Genomic DNA, 25,383 nt, shown 5'->3' with positions numbered 1-25,383 from the left:
ACTCAGATGAGTGATTATAAAACATAATTTAAATTTATTTTTGACTGATGTTTAATCCATCACCTACTTTGTCTCCTTTTGCTCCTGGAAGTCCTGGTAGACCGGGTGGACCCTGCAGGCCCTGAGGAAGATTTTTATTTATTTATAATTCAGTTAATATATGTAAAAAATTATATTATTAGCAATTACAATAGAATCATAATTAATAAAAATAAAAATGTGTTAATTTGATTATATTAATACAGTACATAATATGATCATGCTATTATTAAATAGAAGTTAATACGATAGACAGAAAAATAACAGTAATATTTCTTTCTTTCTTTAAAAACAAAAGTTTAGTTATTACAATTCCTCAAGGGGAAATTCAACTTACGCTATGACTATATACTGTAGTTTGTTGCAGACCATACAAAGAAGCACAAGGGCTTGTAAATAATAATAAAAATAACAACAATAATAATATTATTTATTATCATATTATGATTTTAGTTGATATAATGTAGATTAAGATAATATATAATAAGTATAGTTGAATTAAATAAATCAATACTGTACTACTTACAGTAAACAAACACCATTTTTTATTTAAATTACGTAGTGTATATTTATCATTTTATATGTCGTTGGCATCGGGCTGAAACCTCATGAGTTACAATTTGGCAATACTTCAAATTTTTTCAAAAATCTATACCTTTGGTCAGTTCACAAGTGTGGGTGTCATTTTTTTTTTACAAATTATTGACCAATCTAAAATGTGGAAAATGGCTTAATGATGCTTTGAAGATGCAACGTTAATAGTTGAACAAACATGCCGTTTTTGGGGTCTCCTGAAAATTTGTGACCACTTGTGACATATGTAACCCAGTTTGTCAAGGTATCACCAGAGAAAAGTGCGGGGAACGTCACATTTCCTTTTTTTAAATCAAAGGTTATTTTTATTTATTTACTTTTAAATCAAAGTTTAAATACCACCATTTAGCCATGTGAGGGCGCCATTTACCACCTCCCTCTCACTCACACAGCGCACACACTCACACACATGAAGTATAGCATTGCAGCATCCAACATTACAGTAAAACCATAAACCATATAATTACCATTTGACCTTGGGGCCCAGGTCTCAGTTGTTGCCCATCAGGTGGACGCTGGTCAATTGTTGTAGGAACATTTAATGGCCATTCTTGCTCTAGTTGGAGGAATTCTCCAGGGCTCAGCGTAGTATTGTCAGTTGATGGTGACTCGAGTTCCTCAAGGAGCTCACTGTTATTGCCGGCTTCTTCATTCCCCTTCTCTACCCTCAAGTCTTCCCCATCTTCATCACTGTCTGTTCCAGGAAGCTCTTGTGGTCTTTGTTCCACTTCTTTTTCTAGCTTGTCTCCCACTTTGTCATCGGGCTCTTCCTCAGCTGATGCTTCTCCGCTGGGAGGAGTAGTAGACACAATGAGGTTTGGATCTTGTGTGCCAAAATGATCCTCTGCTTTTGTCTCAAGAGACGTTTCTCCTGCTTTTGCTCTGAAAACCGGAGCAGTGGAGACTGGCGGTTCCTCAGTTGAAGGTGACGATTCTACATCTTCGGCTGTTAAACGGCTGTTGGTAGCCACATTCCCAAAGTTCATGGTGGTGTCTCTCACTTGTGAAGAGCTCTCTGAGCTTGTTGATTCGACTGAGGGACCTGCCACTGTAGGCCCCTCCGGCTCAACGTGGGGACTTGAAATAGCTGTTTCGAGATTTTCCAAGAGTGATGGCTCCTTCTCAAGTTCACCAGATGGAAAATGAGCTTGACTTAAATCCTGATTGGGTGAAAGTGTTGGTATTCCACTCCATTGGGGATACCTCGCTAAAGCATCCAGTTCATTATGTCCGCCTTGCTTTTGCTCTCTACTCTGTTTCTGTTTGATGGTTCCGAGATCCACTGGAGTCCTCTCGGTGGATTTAGCATTTAGGCTTTCAGAGCTTTGAGGTCCAGATGATAGCTGGATGATGTGCGATGGCGAAGTAGTCACCTCATTGAAGATGTCATCCTCCTGAAAAATTAGCAAGAAACACCTGGTTTGTTAAAAATGAAAGAAATGCAGCTGTCAGGTTGTCAGATTTGTTTTCAGTTTTGGTAAGTATTCCGCTAGTTGTCACAAGCCTAAATTACTACTGTATGATCAAAAGTAACCTCACTTTCGAGAAAGCAACTGAGAAGAAAATGAAGATGTTTGGGGAGCAACACTGTCACCTAGTGGTGGTTTATAGGCATTGCTGGAATTAAAATACTGCCTTGTATGTCATAGTTTTTCAGGTACCATCTTGGGTGTACTCGACAGAGCTTGATATGCCGCCTTGCCGAATGATTATACTCTACATGTAAAATGTACAGTATGTAAAATAGATGTGTCTAAACACAATAAAGGTTGTTAAACACCGACTTCCCATACTTGCACTGAGAGATCAATTTGAGACATTTCTCATAATTTCATTGCCCAGTATAACATCACTTTACGCTACCCAAAAAAAAAAAAAAAATCATATTCACAAATTAGCAAGGATAACTTTGTGAATATACCAAGCCATACAGCGGGGCTTTTCATAAACCGTGAGAAGAAAAAGAAAACACTTCCTGATGGGCTTGCATGCACATATGAGGTCCAGTGACAGTCCAAAACAAATGTCGAATCTGCCAGAGATAAACTATTTCCAGACAGACAAACAGACAGGAGCTCTGCCATCTCAAACACTTGCAGACACGTCTGGGCGATTATTATGAAGTAATGTCCCTTTGCACTAACATGTCATGAATAAACAGCACGACCTACTGTACAAACACAAATGCATGCACAGACCATTTTTAAACACACACGTCTTATCATCTGTCCACAAATGGACGTTATAGTGCCCAACGTGTGCGCAAATGTGACAGTTTGTATCTCCAAGCGTTTTCATGGCTCACCTGTGTGCCTGTCAAAGGAGAGCAGCGGTGGTCGTCATGGAGACAGTCTTGTTTGACTAGTTTAGGACCTCCCAGCGTGTGAATCTGCTGAACGGTCCCCTGAACGCATCATAAAACACACAGCAGGACACAAATGAACTAAAAAGCCCTTCTGTATAGTTAGCTTCATGCCAAAAATCACTTTGTTTGTTTCAGAATAACTTACAAATTAAATCTTTCCATCTGGCTAAAAATTAGTTACACATACTGAATTTAATGACTGTTCATAAAATCCTATTGTATGTGTGTTACTCGCCAACAAACTACACACTGTTAGAAAAATGCAGCTGTTTACATTATCTATTATGCATATCAATTATTCTTATTATGATTATCATCATCATTATTATTTTAATGATTGTCTACATATAGTACAGATGTTTTTACGGCTGCAGTCGTTAAAAGACCAAAAGTTGAGTTGGTCTATTTTAATTTTATATCACTAAAAGTTGGCATTTGAAAAGGGGTGTGTAGACTTTTTACATCCACTCTGTATTCTGTGCCTATGATCTGTATTTTAAAATAAATTAAATCATACTGAGAAGTGTTTATAATACTTTATAGCTTAAAAAAAAAAAAGTAGATTTACATTACAAGATTTTTTTTCATCTACCGATTTTTTTTTTTAATAACACATTATTATCATCACATTTGTCATATTATTATCTTGATATTTGTAGATATCACTTTATAGTTGTGTTGTCTTTAATACCTCTCTGATACCAGCAAGGTTAATGTGAAAAAAAAAGCTACCTAAATGTTTAATACAAACATAAAAAAGTCAATATTAGTTCTATGGTTTTATTTGATAAAAATAATAAGGCTGGGAAATATTTTCCGTAAAAAAAAAAAAAGATATAAAAATGAAAAATTACACAAAATACAGCTAATCCCAGTTCATTCACTGGTTAAAATTAATACAAAAAGATGATGTGATTTTACTTTATTATCTTTTTATAAAATATTGTCAGAAATCGCCAACTTGTCTACGGTAGAAAATCAAGTACTTTTAGTGATAGTATTTGTAAACAGCCATCCATACAAAATTGTCAGTGGAATTATTCAAACTAGTTTTATCCTTATTTACTGTTTCTCCTTCATTTCATTATTAAAATACAGTCACTACATAAAAAGATGACTAGCAGACAAAAGTCTACATGAGGCTATGAAACCATTTTCAAAGAAGGAAAAATGTTAATAACGCACACATATTCTTTGTAGATAACTAAAACAAATACAGTTCTATTTCCAAAGCAGTAAATGTTGTAATAGTTAGGCAGAAAGGCGACAGACTTACAAAGGTCAGGAACAGTAGCATCACCGCCTGCATGGCTTCTGATGGAGGCTCCCTCACGGCCCCCTTGGACTTATAGCTTGGCTCACTAGGACTCCTGTGGAAGCCCTGGGCATGGCACACACACATGCACACGCGGATTACAGAACAGTGACTTCTGACGAGGGCCAAACAATCAAAATTTGGAACATCACCGAAGTAAACGCCACTGATTATGCTTTAGATTATTCAAGTAAAATCATATGTCCGGCTTAATTCACGAGGAAAAATAACTACCAGATTTGAATAGATAATTATTGTTCTGAGCTCAACAGTTTTAGTGGTGCAAACAATTTACTTGGAGGGGCTTATAATGTCTGAAATCCAATTTTGAGTGTGGGACAGTTTTGATGACTGTCTGACTCTCTGGTGTAAAGTCACAGTCAATCAGTAATGAGATTTTCCAATATAAACATCTTTTTTGGCTCTTCATGTCTCTCCTAGTCAGAAGTAACACAAAATAGCAGAAAGTAGATATTCAACTCAATGTGTTCCGATGCCAGGTTTCATTATATTGCCATCAAAAAGTCCAACTTACTCGTGTAGCGGACCTTTATTTATCAATGTCAGAGAGATGACGCCTCTCTTCTTTACCACATCCATGTTTTCCCGCTTCGCTTGCCATTGAACTTGACCTTGAACCTTCTCGCATTCATCTTTTGGCTTGACAGGAAGGTCGGAGGACGAGGACTGTGGCCCAGGTGAGGAATGTCGCATGGGAATCAAGAGAGTGCGCGACTGCTGCCTCGCGGTCGGCTCAAGATGGATCCAATTTACGGTAAAAGATCAGTGGCTGGGTCAACCTTCCATACGCTCTGACACCAGGGGGGCTCAAATGATGGTGCTAGAAGACATAGTGAAAGATAAATATTGAATAAATACTATACAAACAACAGTTCTGATCCCCCCTGTTTATTTAAGACACTCCTGGTCAATAGCAGTGAGCAAAACAATTTTATTAAAGACAGCTGGCTCACTAAAAGGTCACTCCTGGGGCTGGGAGTAAATTTTTTCCCCACTCATTTTTAGACTAATTAGCATACTGTTGACACTTTAGCAGACAACTCATAACAGTTTTCAACTATGAAAAGTAAATATAATACTGCTTTAAATCAATAACATAGTCAGAAGCTAAAGGGCTAATGGTAAGCCAGTTTTGTCATAAACAGATGCTAATTCCCTTCACTAAACTATTAATCTGAGAAAATAATTATTACATACATTTAAGTTACAGTACCTATAGCTCTATCCTCATCAGCAATATAGCGTGTGTCCATTTGAATTTCCCCATGCAGAGCAGTTTCGCACATCAACGCAAGCTTTATCACTAAGCTAACACATTTTGACGGCATTAGCACAGCGCTTGGAAACAGTGAAGGTCAAAGTTTACGGCAGACACTCGAGGTCCAGTGAAGTCTGTTGTGGAAAGTAACGGCGGCCTGTTTGAACACTGCTGTCAGTAGATTAAAAAAGAGCTCTGGAAAGAAAAAAGAAAACAAAAAAAGATTGTAGCTTTAAAAAAAAAGTAACCGTCCAGTTTTCCCCTCACTTTTCGCTAGTTCCAAGTCCCCCTGCTTCATGAATTTCCGTGAATTAGAGGTTAACGTTTTTTTTAATTTAATTTAATTAATTTCAAAATGATACGCAAAGTGATAATATGCCGTCTTGCAATGGAATAGGTTATCAATAAACTAATATATAAATACAATTTTAGTCTGTGAGAACTGAATTAAAAATATGATTTTGATAACATACTAATCAATATCACCATGAGAAAAAGTAAACTTACTTTAATGACCATGTAAACACACTTTAGTCAAAGACGAGCGTCGTGACTGAAGTCAAATATGAACAAGTATTTATTGTGTCCACTTTATACAACATATTCAAGACAAAACCTCTCATCAAGGAAATTCTGGCTTGAGAGGCAACTGTTTTGGGCGAATGTTCCCAGGCACAGATGAGGCTGTAATGTATACACTGACATTAAGGCCATGTGCACACATCGGCAGGTATTTTTTTTTTAATCAGAATTTTTTTAACCTTCAAAAGATACCCCAAATTGCAACTAAACAAATTCTCAAGCTGTCAACCTGCGTAAGCAACAGGTGGCACTAGTACCCCAAAATATACGATCATTTTAGACAAGAGCTTCAAAAGTAATTTCTATAAAAGACACAAAAAACATGATGGCCAGTTAAGGAAAACAAATGGTCAAATATGAAAATGCATTCTTGGGCTGTCAAGAGTTTGCCAAAAGCTGCAGCTGGCACATTAAACCGAAAAGAGGGAATTTGGGTCAATTCGAAGGCTGCAGACAGTCATTTCCAGAAAAGGCACAGAAAAAACAGCAAATCAAGCAAAACAACAAAAAACCTATCCATATGAAATTCAATGCATTTGAAAATTGTCATGAACATGCCAAAGAAACAGATGGCGCCATAATTCAAACTGCAAGTCACTTATAGCCAATTGTATTAAAAAAAAAAGAAAAGAGAACAAAAAGTAAATGATTAATTATGGACAAAAAAATGTCATGAACACAAATAGTGGATTATCAAAAATAATTTAAAAAAAAAATCACCACATGAGGGAGTAGTAGGGACACAATTAATAATAATAATAATAAAAAGAAAATATATCAGGAACACATTGGATACAATATTACAAGAAAACAGACATACTTTGTACACAAGGCTTGAAAATAGTTTTGGCAAAAATACCCGCTGTTGGTGTGGACATGGCCCAAGGTTAAGTGGTCAGCTGTTTGCTCTGCTGGCTGAAAATGCACCCTAACGTGTGCAGCACAAATGTATCATTTCTTTTCAGTTCAAGATATTACGGTATGTTTAACGACTCCAGGCAGCCTGTGAATTCTCCTTCTGGCAAAGTCCCGTGTTCACATTTCAGATACAAATTCAAGTTATATTGACCACTACAGAACGTGATAACAAATACACAGCTTTTAAACAGTGTCGCATGTGTTAGGAAATGTCCAAATAAAACAAAACCAACAAACCAGAAGTTTTTGCCAGCATGAATACATAAAAGTTATACTGTCTTCAGGCTTTCCCCCAGCGTTTTATTAGCCAGGCAGCGCATGAACACACAGCAAGTAGAGACAGACAGCAAACAATGCTGATAAATGGCAGTGGTGTTTAGTTCCGCCTGTAATGCTACTGGTAGTGACAAGTTGTCATAAAGCAAGGCGAGTGGTGGCGCCGCTACGAGGCCCGCTCCTCCTGTACATGGACTTCCTGTTTGTTTTTAGCAGCGGTCGTCATCATCCGTGTCACTCGGCAGCTCGCTGTCCGGGCTAGCTTGCGCCAAGTTCTTCCGGAAATGTCCGTTCGGGACCTGCCAGGAGTGTCTGAGCTGAGGGGCGGAGCTAATGGCATTGGCACGTCCCAAGCTGGTCGCAATGGCGCTCTCAAAAGTGAGGTGTTCTTGCCTCTCGCCCGCCTGGCCTCCCCTGAGGTCCTCGTGAAATGGGAGGTAGGGCTCTGAGATGTACCGGTGGGGAGACGGATGGCTCGGGCCGGATGCCTGACACGAGGAGGACGGCGTCTGCTTGGAGGGGGCCGGGTTGTCTGAATGCGGGGTGCGTCCCGCGGAGGACGCTGCTGGTGCGGCGGGGGGGTGGTCTGGGCACACCAGTGGGGAATAGGAGATGTGAGGACGAGGGCGGGAGGGCGTCTGCGGGAGCTGGCGCCGATTACGAGGGGTGCCGGACTCGACGGTTGAATGGGCGGGACTGCCCGTTGTGTTGACCTGTACACAGAAACACATTCCAATCATCACAAATAATTATCAATGTGGTGAGAATTGCTTTCAAATCCTAACCCATGGTTTAATTCCTACTTGAAACCATACCCCTAACTTGAAAGCCAATTTTAAACCCTAACCAAAGTTTGAAATGCTGCATTAATTTGAAATCCTAACCCTAACTTGAAACCGAATCTGAATTTGAAATTCTCCTTTGAAAACCCTAACCATAGGTTGAAATCTTAACTTGAAACAGTAACTTTAATTTGAAACCTTAATTTAAAATTCTAACATTTAATTTGAAAGCCAGACAGTCTACAAACCCTTACTTACAGCCTAATTTGAAACCCTAACACGAATCCCTATTTTAAAACCCTGAGCTCTGACTTCAGACCCCAACGTTGGCTTTAAACACTAATTCAAGACCCCAATCCTGGCTTGAACCCCTAAATTCAACCTTTAACCCTGGCTTGAAATCTCAACATGCAACCATTACCAAATCCTAATTTGAAACACTATCTCTGGCTTGAAACCCTAATTCTAAAGCCTAACCTTGGTTTTAAACTCCAATTTAGCTTCAAACACTAGTTTTTCCAACAAGGGGCTTTTAACAAGGCTTGAATCCCTTATTTGACTTGACATGATCTTGAAATACTGAACCATGCTTCAAAACCTAACCTTGGTTTGAAACACTAACTTCAAAGCTTAATCCTGTCCTGAAGCCCTGATTTGAAACCAAAGCCGTGGCTTGAAATCCAAACTTGAAAGCCTAAACCTGGCTCAAAACCCTTATTTTAATCCGTAACTCTTTTATGAAAACCTACTTCGAAACAGTTAACATGTCTTGAAACCACAATTTAAAACTCAAACAGTGGCTCGATAACCTACACCATATCATCTTAACTTATCTTATTTCAGACTTCAACTAACTTCAACCTAACACTAGTTTTAAACCTCAACTTGGCTTCAAACACTACTTGGAAACCTTAACTCAGACTTGAAACCTTAACCCTGGTTTGAACCCCTAAGGGAGTCCTGTCGTATTGTTACCCGTCTCTGCAAGGAATGCGGGCGTCCTTCATTAGGCGAGAGGGAACGTGTCCTCTCACACGACGGATCTCGGCTTCGTTCCTCTGAGTTACAGCGGGACACGTCTGGAGACAGCAGGTGGCGCCGTTCCTTAGACCGCCCCCTCTCATGGCTACTTTGATTGATTCTAGGGCCTGTGAGTGGAGTAAAATTGTGACGTTCACACATAAAGAAGTTATTCACATTCAACCAAAATTTGATTTAAAAAAAAAAAGTGTCCTATCCCAGGTGACATTGAGCAAGAAATGGTCAGCCAACTGCAGGGCACATAACACGCATGTTTTTGGAGCACCCCGACAAAAAAATGTTTTAAATATAAAATTGAGGCAGACATAAAAAATAAAAAAAAGTGACCTCTATAGTTCTTCTGTCGAAGTCTGAGCGTGTTGTCGGGGCTGACTCGCTCCAGGGAATGTTGTTCTTGCCACATGCGATTCACACATTGGTCTCCGATGGTGGAAAAGGAGCGCTTCATCAGCTTTCTGTCTGCTAACATTCCGGACTGCAATGGCACAGAGGCAGTTGGGAAAGTTGGATTCTCAGGAAAAAAAAATGATTCTTGACTATTACAATAAATCAGCAAACGGATTTCTAAATTTCTGGATGATTCTGTAGTCCAACCCAAACATCTGCAATATAACAGGGCAACAATATTGGGGGAACACTATACTATATTATGAATCTTTTTCTACCTGTGGCTCCACAGCCAGTCTGGGCATGGATGACGCTCTGATGGATGACGTGCGCTGAGGTGACCTGACGACTGTTGGCTCTTGCCTTGACTGTTGTGTCACTTGGTTATATTCTACGACATCGGGCACCTACACAAATAGAAGCGACGCAATTATGAGGCCTGGGAAGGCACATTATGTGTTAGGGTGCAGCCCAAGGATGGTCTAATCTATCATCTGAGATCTGCCTCAAATATAAATTAACCTTCTAGCTGTCATAGCTCAACTATCAGTTCGAAAAAAAAAGAAAAAAAAATATTATTTTTTTTTTTTAGAAAGAGTCGTTACCAGTGTGTCTAAATGGTGGTGGTGGTGATGAGGGAAGTGATAAGGGTGGTAGGGTGGGTAGTAATCATCGTTCTCTTCTTCCTCCCTGGAGCGAGGCCGCGGCTGCAGGAACATGTCTTGTGGGGAGATGGGACTGAGTGCCACAAAGCCCCCTTTGGTGCTGGAGGGACACATATGGAATATGTGTGTACTACATATGATCACTAGAGTGTGCAATTGGATTTGAGTGTCGCATATTTACAGAGCTGATCCTGCATTGTGGCTGAGGAAGGACAGTGATTTGGCATTGCATATGATCTCCTGGGGCAAGGAGGAAGCATCCATTCGCTGGAACATGGGAGCATGTTTCTGTGGAAATGAAAAGATTGAATCAGCCTATAAGAAAACCCGTCAACAAATCAACTAGCAAAAAATGAAAATGAGTCACAATGACTTTCCTCCACGTCTGTTTATGACTAAACAAAATATTAATTATTGCAATTGTCAGATTTGTCCAAACGATTACTGCCAAATTAAATATTCCGCCTTTGCCGCTTCAACTAGGCTCAAACAAGTCAACAAAAGGAAGGATGAAAACAAAACTAAAACAAAATGTACTTGTTCCTCCAGCTGCTGTCGGAGCTTTTTGGCCTTGCTCTGCTTGTAGTAGTCCATGATCATCATGGCGGCATAGATCTTTCCTATGGTCATGTCACTAGCTATGAAAATGGAAATCAGATCCTGTCAGATACTTTAATAGGCTAACAAGCACTGTTAGTGTTAGCTCACTGATTTCAATAACAAATCTAATTTGATTCGAAAGTCACCTTTGTTGAGAGGAACCAGAAGGTCCAGCATTTTCTGAGAGAGGTGAGGCCAGATGATACTGATTTCCTTTTGAAGGTCCACATCCATCTGATTTCGATTCTCTCCTCCTGTACATACAAGCAGTGATGATGCTGCATTAGGAGCAGTGCGCCACCAGATGGCACTGTTTTTCTTTGTTTTAAAGTAGCACAAAGGAATTTTTCAACCTTAATAAAATATTTTCATAACTCTTGTGATGAAACATGGACTTAAAACTAGTTGAATAGTATCTTTGCCATGGCCTTCGGTTATCTGTATCATTTTTACCGGCACTAAACAACTTTGAGGAGGATGGTAGGAACACTGCCACACAAAAAACTACAAATGTGCTGACTGCTTTATGGCATACGTCACTTCCACTTTTATTCATTCATTACAAAAGACGGAAGTCAATTTGACCTAAAAAATGATGCAATGTGATTGTCCTCAAGTTAAATGTGGTCTTCATTCATAACATTACCACTTTTGTCCATAGTCAACATAAACTGAAAGTCCCTTAGTGTTGCTTTAATAAATGTTTTATATTATATATAGAGAGAGAGCAGCAATTCTATTGCAAGATATAAATGTGACACAATCAATTACAATATTTTAGAAACTAAATAAAAGCAATGATGTTGAACTATGATATTATCTCAAGGACATCTGTAGGTGTTGAACCCCTGCTATCCTGACAATATTATGTCCTGTTGGTGCATTTTTAACACCAAATTCTAATATGATGGATGGATGGATGGATGTAAAACAGGAATTCAAATATGTGTAAAAAGTTCCTGTTCCAGTTTATAAAAAATATATTTATATACAAGCACCACTCTTCACAAGACAACTTAACAAGCCATCATCAAATTTCAGCTGATAAATTGTGAACGTTTTGACTTTTCTCCTGACCTCCAGCAAGCTTGACTTCCAGGGCAGTGCGGATGAGGGCCATGAGGGTGGAGGTGAAGTGGACGGACATGTCCTCGTCCACCGGCATGTTCATCAGGACGAGTCGCTGGGGGTTGGAAAGACACACAGCATCATAATCAGCAAAGCTAAGTCACAAAATGAAAATGAAATATATTTATTTGAAAAAGCCCGTGACCCTGATACAGGATAAGAGTTGGAAAGTGAATGAATGAATTAAAAACAACAACAATTTAGAATAACTGTGGTGGCAAAGGAACAAGTAAAATCTTGAAATCATTCCATTGGGTGTTAAATTTACAAACTGAAACTAATGAGTATAATAATATAATATGAATATATGCATAGTCACCACAGCCATTCTAGAGTTTTGAAAAACAGTAAATACGAGTACGTTCACCAGCCACAATAGTAGTTACACTTTCAAATTAAATCCAATTTATATAAACTCTGCCTTTACAAAGACAGCAATACTAAGTTCTAACTGACACCACCAGAGGTATTAATTAAACATGTTTATTATTGTGGTTGCGGTGCACTGGATCATACTGAGAGATGTTAAATTAAATTAGTGAGATGGGAAGGGCAAAATTAGAAACAGCTCTACTGTAGTATGGAGCCAATGCAGTGCACTGCAACATAAGAACCAACAATGTGAAATCAATACCTCTCAATCAACCAATCAGAACTGAATATCATTAAATAATGTGACAAATGACTCTTTATGGTTTACATTGGATCGGGTTTGATTATGCAGGTGCACCTAATGTTGTGGCAACAACATGTCCACATGCACACTGATGCAATGCTGGACTGTGGCAGAAGACACATGCGCATATGGAAGAAAAAGAAGTGTGATGATGACAAGATCTAGCATGTGAATGTTTAGCAACTCCCTTAGAAATTAACCCTATTTTCAGCCACTAACAGCAAATAAATAATGTGGTACACACATCCCGATAATCACATTTCTCATGAGGAAGGGTTGAGCATTGAGGAGTCTCAATGAAGGCGCGATAATCAAGGTACCTCTCATGCAGTGGTCAACAACCTTTTTGAAAAAATTAAATAAATTAACTAAAAATTTTTTTTTAAATAAATAGAAAAAATTATAATAATTAAAACAATAACAATAATTTTTCTCACAATCTTTTAAGTGTTTGATTTTTATTAATATCAGCCAAAAACATGCAATGGGCCGTGCTCTGGGATGAGCTAACATTTAGCCTAGCGTCTTCTATTTATTCTACTACTACTTTTTCTTCTTCATTGTATTTTCTGTCAGTCTGAATGGCACCACGCTGCCTCTTACTGGTCAGTCTTGGTACTGCGACAGACATCCTGTTTTTGGGCGGGGACTTGCACTTGCCAGTGGAGATATCGTTATGTGTGGGGTGTTCTGTGTTTGTAGAACACAAATATAAGAACATGTTTTGTGATCCTCAACATATGTAGGGTCTTGAAATTAAAAAATAAAATGTTAAAAATCGTAATGTGTGTACCTTGCTGTATTTGCCAAAAAGCAATGAAAACCAGGCATTTCATCCGTCAAAGAACAATACAGCATCAAATAGTCAACACAAAATGCTTTCTAGGCAAATAAAACAGAATACTTCATCTTGAACATCTCTTTCCTTCAGATACATGAACAGCCTCTTTGGCGTCTACCTTATAAGCCACCTTGGACGGGCATTTCTTGCCAAGGCCAAGGGGTGGCGACATGTTGGTCAACATCTCATACATGTCATTGTAATGGATGCGACCACTGCGGACACCGGGTTGTCGTGACGATGGGAGGATGTAATGGAGGGAGAGGAAATGGGGGGGGGGGGGAAATAAAAAAATCACAAAATGGGAGTGAAGGGGAAATAACAGAATGGTGGAGAAACAAGAGAGAAGATTATTCCAGTGCATCACATAACAGGAAAGAGAAAAATAGGTTGCATTCTTTCTATGCTGATATGAGGGCATAGAAATTTCTCAAGGAAGGGGAAATATCTTACACAGGATGTGCAAAGGAATGACAGCCTGGATCTGGTGCAAATGACATACTCACGCGGTGCATGCGAGTATGTGAGATCTTTAAACCAGATCCAGAAGGTAGAAAGAAACAGGCCTCCCGCAATTGGCTTCACATTTTAGTTACGTTTCCACTATTAGAAATCACATGTGAATGCTGAGAGATGCTCTTGAAAAAGGTCACACGGAGCGCAACGATCAAGTTTGGAGGGCGGTGCCCTCGTCACAGTGATGATCTGTGTTCACCCACTCTTTCTTACTGTGTGCGCCTATGAAAATACCAAAAGAAAGAAAACTACTTTGTACTAGACTTGGCACCAAAATTAGAGCCTTGACATGAGCTGATTACCGGTTTACTGTGATTTTAAAGAGTCAAATTTAAAATTACCGCTACAACTGTCCATCACTAGTAATGAGCTATTCTTTTGTTTGTTTGTTTGCTTGTTTTTCAGGGGACTTGTAAGCAGCTACAATATGATTGGCTGCGTAACAAGTCGGAGGCCAGCCACTTTTTTCCTCTTCTCGGGAGGGGTGAGTCGTTACAGGGAGGGGAGGTGGAACGGAGGGAGACGACAGAGAGAAACTGCGCTACCGCCAGCATACTTACAGATACCTTTTTACGATGTCGATAAATGTGCATTGCCCTAAAAAAAACACACACTCACGGTGCCAGCGGGTACTAGTTAGCCCCAAGAGCGATATCAGTAGATTGCTGGTCTGTTTTAAAAATAGCTCAAAAGTAAACTCAAAGAATTACTAAGAAGAATTAAAACAGAAAAATAATGTTAATATTTATTTATTCATTTATGTTTTTATGTATTTATTTATACTAGAAATTTGACAAAATATCTGCAGAAAATACTGCAACCGAGTTGAACCTACGGTGTCCAGATGTGAATTTTGCTGCTGGGTGGTAACATTTAAATCCATTTCATAAAGAATCTGCCATTAGGTGAGAGGAGTAGCAATAATCACATTACATTTAAATTAGAGAATAAATAATAATTAATTAAATTTGAATATCATATATAGGCCTAGAGTATACTGGTACATCAATATGATTTATTTTAGTACCGTTGTTAAATTAAAAAAATGCAATCACATTTTTTTTTTTAATCAAACTTATTGCAGCAAAACATTAAAGAAGGCGAATTCCTGCTTAATTGCTATATTAAAAAAATATTTAGATCGTTTTTTATTAGCTGTAAGCTTAGCTTTTAGCTTTTATTAGCAAAATTATATTAAAAAAAAAAATCATGAAATATTTCAATTTGACTTTGTACTCCTGAAATAAATGTAGTTTTCGCCAATATTCAAATTTATGGAGATGCACCTTTACGTCTCACTGCTCATCTCTCCGCATTCACACAGTGAGGTGTCCACATTTGTTTGTGCGGGCCTGGGGAGTCCCGCCCCTTAGTACCCTGACATTGGACTGTCATCATTCTTTGACCATCACATCGGAAGAACACACTCCTAAACGAGTCAAGCAAGGCGGGGACAGTCAGTGAAGACCAAAGAAGAAGAGGGAAAAGAAAGAAGTCAGCAAGGGTCCCACGCGGCGGAGGCTGAGTGGGTTTTTGTTTGTTTGTTTTAGGGAGAGCAAACCTTGCATGCCACCCTGTGGGGGCAGTTCTTCCCAAATCCCAGGGGAGGTGAGAGAGAGTGTACAACTTTGTACATGTCCTTATAATGGATCCTACCACTGGAAAGAACATAGGAGTCTTTAGTTTTTTTTGCGTCAGTGCAGCCTCACAGGCCATGGGAAGCGTAACATAGGCCTAAAAATTGAGGTTGGTTAAAGTACATGTTAAATTCTAACTGGACACTTCATTAGGTACACAGCAGTCAAACATAATACAGGAGTCGACAATGGTGATACCAACGTTTTACATTTGTTTGCCCTTTAGGCCTAAGGGGCAGATCTGATTAAGCCCAAGGAATTCCACTTGATGACACAAGATTAAATATTTTTTTTCTCCTTCGTTCCGCTCATTTAATTTCAGTTGCTATCATTTGTAATTGTTCACAAATAACTGGCTGGAGAAATTTCAATACAGAAAAGTATATCTGATGATCAGAGAGAATAACACTGTAAAGCTTAGTCAGTAGTTGGTGCACCACCATTTTTTGTGTTCAATTTTTCATTCAACAAATGTACATATTATATCAATATTCTCTATAAACGTGCAGAATTTTCCATACGCGAGGGATATCCAACCAAGCGCTGCCGTGAAAGTCTGTGAGTAATTGACAAAGTGACACTCACCCAAAAGGTTTTGTAAATGCCTATACCTACCATAAGTTGGCGGCAAAGCACTTTTTTTTCTATTAGACAAAGCTATGGCCTGACTAAATGCAGCTACTCCTCTGAAGTCAACATGGCTGCTTGGAACCAATATGCCACTAGATGGTGCCAAAGCAATGTTTATATTAAACAGGAGTAGAACAGCAAATGAATAATGGAGGGTAGGTTTTCTCCAAAATTATGAAAATAGGCGAATTTATGAATGCGAACCCACAAATATGAGGGTGTTCACTGTAAATTGTTGATCTAAATACCTAATGAAGTGACCTGGCTGGGTCTTTCATTCCCAAAATGTTCCTTCATGTTATCACATATTACACCTATTTTATACTATATTGCAAACAAGATAATTAACATACACGTTACTATAATAAAACGACAACAGTTGAACAAAGACTGAGTGACACTGACCAGGCAGCCCGATCGTACTCCCCCCAGATCCTGACAAACTCGTCCAAGTGGTGGGGGCCCAGGATGGACGAGTCTCGAGTCAGGTACTCAAAGTTATCCATGATCACAGCCACAAACAAGTTCAGCATCTGAACAGAAAGAAGGTTAATATAACACATTATACTAATAAAATGACACAGTTGAACAAGGTTAATACTGTATATATATATATATATATATATATATATATATATATATATATATATATATATATATATATATATATATATATATATATATATATATGTTACATGACAGTATTGAAAGAAAATGTTTCTTTTCTCACCAGGAATGAGCTAAAGAAGATGAAAGACACAAAATAAAAGTAAGCAAAGTCTGAGCCACAGCCTCCTTCCTGCTCAGTGTTTAGCACAGGTATAGGATTGGAAGGGTCCGCCTCACACTGCTGCCGCCCCAGACAGGACAACATGATCTCCTGCCATGACTCCCCTGTGGCACTCCTGTGAAAACAACTCTTTTAAAAAATAAAAAATAAATCACATTTATTCTACCACTTTCTTCCCTTAGTATCACACACACACAACACTTAAGGAGTTAAGTGCTTCACTGCAGCATCCATCAGCTTCTGACAAAAAGTGGCCCTTTGGGTACTTTTAGAAGCATCGCCTTACCATTGTCACTTAGCAACATCATCCCAACTACTAAACGGCACAGTGGAGCAGGGGATGTGAACCAGCGGGTGAAAAGCACAGTGTTAAATGTCATTTTGGATCATGGACTTGTTCCCACATTCCTCTCACATTCACAATCCGAATGGTGTTTTAAAATAATAAATAAATAAATAAATAAATGAATAAATAATGAATAATAAATAAATAATAAATAAATAATAAATAAATAATAAATAATTACATTTTGATTTGTATGTTTTAAAAGTCCTTAATCCTTCGCTTAAATAATAATTTTACAAAATGTAGCAACCTTTGATTACATACATTTGTGTTATACACTCCGCCTTGCTGCCCCATATTTAAAAGCATGTATAAATGCATTATTTGAGAAGTAGTTTGGGAAATAACGGGCATAGTGTTAATAAAGTCATTCCGAGGAGGACGCCATGCCATTTACCTGAAGAGCAGCATCAGAGCGCCAGAGAAGCTTTTGAAGTTGTTGTGCTGGTTAATGTGCGTCTCCTCATTCAGCTTAATGTTGCCAAACACCTGATTCACAAGTTAAAAGTGTTAACAAGTGCAATCACTGATGACTGTGTTTTTGTTAGAAACAAATTCATTGAGTCATGTCAGTCATTATATTGTTGTACAAGTATAAAGGGTTGTCCCCATGCAAATATACTTGCAAAAACTGCTCAGGTGTTTTGCTAACCCACTTGTTGGGTAGCTGTGGATTTTGTGTGGATTGGATTACTTTTTTGTTATTCTTTTTAACCACAGTTTAGCGTAGCTTTAACTCATCTCTATGGGTAGTTTTTCACCATTGTTGGATCAAAATCTTGACCCAAAGTGCTAGGTCAAATCCATATCCTATCCTGGGTATTGTTATACATTATTAACATTTTTAATTCTTTATTTCATATATTAACCATGTTGAAATGTTTTATAGATGTGTAGAGTAGGTGAAATAGTGTTGAACTCAGTATAATTTGACCTTAACCTTGTTTTTGTCTAAAAATTCCTTCTCAGTGTTTTGCGCACACACATTCTCTTCGTGAGAACAGATTCTGCTTTGAGAGAGCACACACACACACACACACACACACACACACTCTGTTCGCACCATCACTCACGGCCACTCGATTTGTATGTGAGATTCTGTTTTGGGAAAAAAAGTACGAAAAGTACCCTGAGAGTATATTTTGTCTAAAAAGATGAACACAGCTGCGGACTGTGTACGAAAATAATATTATGTAACATATTGTGTGAGAACCAATCTGTTTTACTTATTCATAATGGGAGGAGAAAAGGCGTTTTACTTTCAAAACTCGATTCTATAAAAAGCCCTCTTTCCCAAGGTAGGGGGCACGCACTCTTGGATTGACACACTCTTTACGTGATATTCAATTGGTGTGACCGGAGATCTCCGTAATAAATCATCCTTCGAAGGAGCTTTTGTCACAAAGAAGTCTCATCTCCAATTTTTGGAACACGCAAATGATGACAAATTATATCATCATTTAACAGTATAAATAGCCCAGCACTGGACTCAACAGAGTTACATTTCACCGCGATTTTTTGTAGTCTACCATATCAAGTGAAGCGTGTGAATCTTACCTGCATGCCGATGATGGCGTAGATGAAGAAGAGCATGGCGATGAGCAGACAAACGTAAGGCAAAGCTTTGAAGGACTGCACAAAAGTCCACAGAAGGATCCGGATGGTGTAGCCCTGCCTCAGCAGCTTGATCAGACGCGCTGCTCTGAACAGCTTCAGGAAACTCATGTTGAACGTATCCACGAACTGGGAGTGAAATCAAATTCAAAATTTCACATTGTGACGTCATTAGAATATCATGCAGTATGTTTGAGGTCGGATTAAAACTGTCATGTTTGGTTTCTGTTTTGCTTGTGTGTCTCCCTTGGTCTTGTTAAATGTAATCCTGCCCTTCTTCGTGTCAAACAATCCGTACTCTCAGACACTTGTGTCCTGCTCCAGGTGTGTCTTGTTGTGTCGTTAGTGTGTGTGAATATAGTCTCCTGTCTCCCCTCTGTCTGGGTTGGATCATTGTCGCTGTCACCACTGGTGTTTTGATGTTACTTAGATTTTTGGTCTTTTCAGATTTTTTGTTGGTTTTGTTCACCCAGTACACCTGTTAGTGTTTTTTTGTTGTTAAATAAATCGTTTTCAGTATAACATGCATCCCTGCCGTGGTTCTCCTGCCTCCCTGCATTTGGGTCCTCCACTGCGCAACGTGACAAAAACAGTTTCAATTCATTTTCCAGAAAATGAAAGTCGTTTTACTCAATTTGCATCATTTCAATTGGCCACACTCTAAAAACAGTTGGGTCGAAAGCAACACAATTATGGATAAAAAAATGGACAGATCCACTTTATGGGTCAATTTGACCCAACTTTCTGGGTTGTTTTATACAAAATGGTAGAGATGGGACGTTTGACACGTTTTTGACAGCCGAGTGAGACAGACTGCTCGAAACAATGTATCAAAAGCCCCGATGAAACCTCCGTGATCACGTGCTGATGACGTATGCGGCTTTATGCGCGCTAATGAGATACCGGAAATAACGTAACTGATTCAAACCTTTTGGCGCGGTGTCAGCTGTGTGTTTATAAAAATCGAATGAGTAACAGGACATCACATTGAACCATAGTACTGGTACAGTGTCAAAATATTGCAACACTTCCATGTGTACCTGATGATCATTAGACAGACACAAATGTAAGACTGAATGTACTGGTGTTATGTTGGAATATAAATCAATCAGGCGAATCACTTTGAAGATTATAGCTGCTATGACTCCAGCTGACCACCAGATGTCACCGGTACATCTATTTTATGGGGCTTTGAAACTTCGACTCTTTTTCCAAATCAATCCGCCGAAAGCCTCAAAAGCTTCACAAGGCTTCATTGTCCCATCTCTACGAAATGGCTCAGTATTTTGAGCTAAGTAAAGGATCTGACCAATATTTCTAAATTGTTTTACACTGAAAGACCCATTTCTTGACTCAAAGTAGAGGATCGGTGCATTTTTTACCCATAGTTGGGTTCTTATTTTTGACCCAACTGTTTTTAGAGTTACAAAAAAAAGAGCACAATTTGATCTGACAAAAAAAAAACACACTTGCGACATTAAATTACATTTGCCTCACTACAGCTCAAATGAATAATACGAATGAGAATCAAATGGCCAGCAGAGAGGATCATCATCGCCTCTTACTTCCGCGTTGCCATTCACCTGCAAGTCTACTACAATCTCGGTGATGCTGCCCAGCACTGTGATGAAGTCAAAAATGTTCCACGTGTCTCGAAAGTAATTCTGTGAAGACACAAGAGACAGTTGGACTCATTCCGAGACGACCATGGCACGTCACGTGTAAGTTTGTCCCTCCTTACCAGAAAGCCGAATGCCATTATCTTGAGAACGCACTCAATGGAGAAGAGAACGGTGAAGGCTGTGTTCAAATGCTTGAGGACGGCCTCATAGGCGGGCGGGGCTGAATAATACTGAACACACACACGAGCAACAGGATTTAAAACACAAGCAAAAGAGTCCTTTGACAGCTACAGGTTGATGGAAGATTCATCCAGAGACAGAAATAGCAGTCTCTTCACCCCTCATCAGTCGCACTATAAAAATGAGTCATTTCTCCGGGGGCGGCAGCCACCGTTAATGAGGTCATGCTAAATAGCAGCCCCTGGATGTTAGGGATCAATATTTAATACAGGCTGAGTCACCATGCGTCGGTATGTCTGAGCAGTCCAGGAAAAGAAGACAATTTGAGGAAATAAATAGCAGCGAGAAAGCTCTGGAGGAAATATAGTGCAAAAACATTGTGAAAACATCACAGTCAGGTATGAGGTTTCGTATACTGTAAAAAATTTGAATAGTAAGGTATCATAAGTATCGTTGTGATTTTATTACTAGTAAGTTTTCCTTAAAATATGAAACAGTATATTATAACTCAATAGGTATAGGTAGTATAAATACGGTACACTAGTTTTAAGGCTGTTTTAAGTCTAAAGCGATCTTACCAAGTCACATTTTCAGCTTCAGGTATGGACAGATATTTTTTTAGAGATGGGCGAATACCGATACCAAGTATCGTATTGGTGCCGATACTTATTTCAAGGTATCGGTACTTGCGATGGCTGCCTGCTTGTGACCGTTTTACGATCAGGAACTAGAAATTAGAAGAATGGAAAATTGCTATATTGGGATTTGATCTTACTTTAAAATTAGCAGCTATTTTTCTTTTTTGCAGGGGTCGGGGGAGTGTGTGTGTGTGTGTGGGGGGGGGGGGGGGTATCAAAAGTGCTAGTAACATTGTTACTTGGTATTGGTATTGGAGATTATTCAAGATTTGAATCCTCGTATTGGTAATGGTCTGGGAAAAGGGTGGTATTGAACATCCCAAATAATCTTATTTAAATGTAATTTTTTCTTCTTTTTTTTTTTTGCACAGCCTTTTGCTTACGTCACAACCTTATTAGATCAACTACTTGGGTTTTGTCTTTTTTTTTTTTTTTTTTAACTCATTGACTCTCAGCCATTTTCACTGCTCCCGCCTGTTTTACTGGATTGATTTTGGGCGGCCCACAGAATATTGTGTTCTAGTGCTATAAAAACATGAAAACTACCAAAAGAAAGATTAGAGTCTCTTCTTTCATCGGAGAAAAAAAAAGTATATTTGTATCTGTTTCCGTTTTGCAGCATTATTAGCATTAGAATATAGCTCAATTTCATCATTATTCACAAATCTGTATAAAACACTGGATTAAAGAGCTTGTTGCAACATGACCCTGGTTGATCGCTTATACTCTGCTGCCATCTGCTGGCCGTTTTTTTGTAATAACTACCGTTGCTTTAAGCGACTTCTTCAGGTCAGAGGCTGCATCAAAGCCTTCTGTATGCTCTAGCATAAAACAAAAAACTAAACTAAAATAAAAAGAACGTATAAATACGTTTTTGGGACTATGGCAAGATTTAAAAGACAACGTTTTTATACATTTTTGGGAGCAAATGAGTTAATGGGTTATGGCTTTTCAGTTGCACCCTTTTAAAAACATTGTTTGAAACGTACACATAATTACATGTGCAACGAGCATTCTAGAGCACATTGTGAAGGAACTAAGGACGTCAAATTAGAGATCAAAGTTGCACAATGTACACAAATTGAGACGCTATATGTTGAGCAAAGAATATTTTGCCACTTCATCTAAAAGTTCATGAAATACAAGAAATTTTAATTTAAGTAGTGCAACGTAAAAAAAATCCCTTACCTTCATCATAAGTACGATGGTGTTGAGCGCGATCATGGCAAGGACGGTGTATTCAAAAGAGGGCGAGACCACAAAATGCCACAGCCGGTACTGGAACGTGTGCCGGTTCTGGGGCATGTAACGGGTCAGTGGCTTGGCACTGATGGCAAAGTCAATGCACGCCCTCTAAAGTGCAAAGAACAGAAGGAGGAGCAGGAAGGGCACAGAGGATTTATGCACATTATTGCTGTCCAAAAGTATATACAGTGGGTAGAAAAAGTCTACACACCCCTGTGCAAATGACAAGTTTTTGTGATATAAAAAAATGAGGCGAAGATAAAACATTTCAAAACTTCGAACAATAACGTGACCTACATATATAACATGTACAACTCATTAGAAAAAAAAATCCACATACTCGCATATTGCTACATTTTCTGCGGGAACAGCATTCAGTGCTATTAAAATTGCCTGCAAACCTTGTACTATTGAGCCGAATTTTCTAACACTGTGTAATGGATAAATAAAATATGTCTGCCGTCCCCTCACCTCATTCTTCTCCAGGCTGCACTCCTCCATCATCTTATCTCCCTGTTCCTGGAAGGTGATAATGATGAGGGCCACAAAGATGTTGACAAAGAAGAAAGGAAAGACCACAAAGTAGATAACATAAAAGATGGACATTTCCATCCGGTTGCCGTGGCTCGGCCCTCTGTCCTCCTCTGTCACGTCCACCGAGTGCTGTAGGACCCTGCAGGACCACAATACAACACTTGTTATCATCAATATTAAATAGAGATTTGAAAATGCACTTTATCTCCACTATGTATAGTTATTTACCGGACTACAAGTTGCCTTATTATGGAATATACATCTAAACTAAGCATTACTGTCTTTATAGGCAGAATTTATGATAGCACTCGTAACTCAAATTTTTCCCTAATGATTTGAATGGAAATGCCATTAATCCTTTCCAGAATCCCCAAAATCCAACCCAATGTCTTTTTAATAAGAAAAGTAGCACTCTTTTATATTGTACATTATCAAAACAGTAACACAGTAATGACACAATTGAAAATAATTTTAAGAATTAAATTGTTTTATTTTCTTCTTTTTGCACTTCTACCATCTCGGGCTAGTATAATACAGACAGCATTAGCATTCATTAGCTGTCAATGGGGCATTGTTTGTTAGCATTAAGCTAAACTAAACAGCTAAAGCAAAGCTATGGGTTGCTTTAAAGGTTACACTCGTCCAAAATTGGGCCATAAAAAACATTTTGACTACATGTCCAGCTCTCATCCTGTCAGTTTAGCGTGCGGCTGTCCGCGAGCACAGTGGTCCCCAACCACCGGGCCGTGGGTCATTTGGTACCGAAAGAAAAAAAATTGCATTATTTTTATTTTTTTGGGAAAATGATGTTTTATTTTGAAAAGTGGCCGGATTCTGTCTGTTACATCCGTCTCACTTGATGCACTTCAAGGCCGCTACACCACACGTCACATGATACGTCACGCTAAATTGAATTCCAAACTAGCAAAATGAGCAAAAAACAAACTTCTTTAAAAAGTTTCTTTGCGAAGGGGAAACGGTCCAATGAAGGGATAGAAGAGGAACCTGGACCCTCTAAAAAAGGGAAAGCTGCCTTTAACAGGCAGTATCAAGAATTGTATTTAAAATATGGATTTATCGCCACGGGCGATTGCCACGCACGCTGTGCGTAATATGCGGTGAAGCTGGGTTTTCTGCAGTGACGGCAACCAAAACCAAATTACGGAGCAGACTGGACCTAAGTAGCAGACTTCGGGTATCATTGTCTCCCATAACCCCAAGATGGGACCGTCTCGTTGCAGCAAAACAAGCTCAGGGCTCCCACTGCTGCTGTGATTAGCGAGTATTTTCATGCACCTTGTTTTTGCGTTTTGTCTTATTTTGAAGGTATGTTTAAACGCTACCATAGCGACCAGAGTGTGTTGCATTGTTTTGGGGCAGAAACGATGTTGCTCGTGTGATGTTCTGTTGTTGGTGCGACGTTACGGACACCGTTAATAAAGTTGCACATGATTACACAGTAGATTTACGTTCATTATTATTATAGAGAAAATACCACAGTTTTTTTCTTGTCATTTTATTTTGTTTTTATCAGCTAAACCTTTAGATTGGGCCGTGAAAATATTGTCAGACATTAAACCGGTCCGTGGTACAGAAAAGGTTGGGGACCACTGCGCTAGCAAACTTGAGGTATTTTGTGAAAGTTTACTTTTGCAATGGAGGTGCAAAAAAAAAAGAAAAGAAAAGCTTACAGCACCTGGTATTCCCAGGCGGTCTCCCATCCAAGTACTAACCAGGCCCGACCCTGCTTAGCTTCCGAGATCGGACGAGATCGGGCGTTCTCAGGGTAGTATGGCCGTAAGCGGAGAAAAAGCTTACAGTTGACTGTTTTAAAGACTACACTCGTTCAAAATTGGGCCGTAAAAAACATTTTGACTGCATGTACAGCTCTCATCCTGTCAGTTTAGCGTGCGGCTGTCCGCTAGCAAACTTGAGGTATTTTGTAAAAGTTTACTTTTGCAATGGAGGTGCAAAAAAAAAAAAAAGAAAAGCTTACAGCACCTGGTATTCCCAGGCGGTCTCCAATCCAAGTACTAACCAGGGCCGACCCTGCTTAGCTTCCGAGATCGGACGAGATCGGGCGTTCTCAGGGTAGTATGGCCGTAAGCGCAGAAAAAGCTTACAGTTGACTGTTTTAAAGACT

At 39.0% G+C, this 25,383-nt stretch overlaps 2 protein-coding genes and 2 non-coding genes across 11 annotated transcripts in view; all 4 read right to left on the bottom strand.

The window, feature by feature from the left end:
- Positions 1-4,715, bottom strand: part of LOC144063144 (uncharacterized) — a 28,552-nt gene extending 23,837 nt beyond the window's left edge. Inside the window, exons 1-5 of the mRNA XM_077585141.1 lie at positions 4,609-4,715; positions 4,275-4,379; positions 2,939-3,037; positions 1,101-2,027; positions 68-121 (exon numbers count right to left, since the gene is read on the bottom strand). Of these exons, the coding sequence (XP_077441267.1) occupies positions 68-121; positions 1,101-2,027; positions 2,939-3,037; positions 4,275-4,307 (1,113 nt within the window). The 5' untranslated portion in view covers positions 4,308-4,379; positions 4,609-4,715. The remainder of the gene's footprint in view (positions 1-67; positions 122-1,100; positions 2,028-2,938; positions 3,038-4,274; positions 4,380-4,608) is intronic.
- Positions 4,716-6,146: 1,431 nt separating this feature from the next.
- cacna1ea (calcium channel, voltage-dependent, R type, alpha 1E subunit a) overlaps positions 6,147-25,383 on the bottom strand; it is a 109,293-nt gene continuing 90,056 nt past the window's right edge. For 5 of the 8 annotated variants that reach the window (XM_077583180.1, XM_077583183.1, XM_077583182.1 and 2 more), the window contains 18 exons: positions 23,178-23,379; positions 22,650-22,814; positions 20,763-20,873; positions 20,605-20,685; positions 18,965-19,150; positions 17,805-17,896; positions 17,002-17,176; positions 16,677-16,804; positions 13,607-13,703; positions 11,921-12,026; positions 10,990-11,097; positions 10,781-10,881; positions 10,425-10,531; positions 10,184-10,343; positions 9,857-9,985; positions 9,519-9,666; positions 9,126-9,298; positions 6,147-8,081 (listed from right to left, as the gene is read on the bottom strand). In XM_077583180.1, the coding sequence (XP_077439306.1) occupies positions 7,578-8,081; positions 9,126-9,298; positions 9,519-9,666; positions 9,857-9,985; positions 10,184-10,343; positions 10,425-10,531; positions 10,781-10,881; positions 10,990-11,097; positions 11,921-12,026; positions 13,607-13,703; positions 16,677-16,804; positions 17,002-17,176; positions 17,805-17,896; positions 18,965-19,150; positions 20,605-20,685; positions 20,763-20,873; positions 22,650-22,814; positions 23,178-23,379 (2,773 nt within the window). In that variant the 3' untranslated portion in view covers positions 6,147-7,577. Of the gene's footprint in view, positions 8,082-9,125; positions 9,299-9,518; positions 9,667-9,856; positions 9,986-10,183; positions 10,344-10,424; positions 10,532-10,780; positions 10,882-10,989; positions 11,098-11,920; positions 12,027-13,606; positions 13,704-15,565; positions 15,663-16,676; positions 16,805-17,001; positions 17,177-17,804; positions 17,897-18,964; positions 19,151-20,604; positions 20,686-20,762; positions 20,874-22,649; positions 22,815-23,177; positions 23,380-25,383 lie in introns of those variants that run through there. The other 3 variants (XM_077583181.1, XR_013296349.1, XR_013296350.1) reach the window with 3 other exon arrangements.
- Positions 24,925-25,043, bottom strand: LOC144063261 (5S ribosomal RNA). Its single transcript, XR_013296569.1, has one exon. It is a non-coding gene; the product is annotated as a 5S ribosomal RNA (ribosomal RNA).
- Positions 25,230-25,348, bottom strand: LOC144063209 (5S ribosomal RNA). The gene has a single exon (XR_013296521.1). It is a non-coding gene; the product is annotated as a 5S ribosomal RNA (ribosomal RNA).

This window comes from Vanacampus margaritifer, chromosome 13 (assembly GCF_051991255.1).
Source record: "Vanacampus margaritifer isolate UIUO_Vmar chromosome 13, RoL_Vmar_1.0, whole genome shotgun sequence".
NCBI classification, from domain to species: domain Eukaryota; kingdom Metazoa; phylum Chordata; class Actinopteri; order Syngnathiformes; family Syngnathidae; genus Vanacampus; species Vanacampus margaritifer.
Note: the sequence above shows the minus strand (reverse complement) of the source record. Positions and strands in the feature narration are given on the sequence as shown.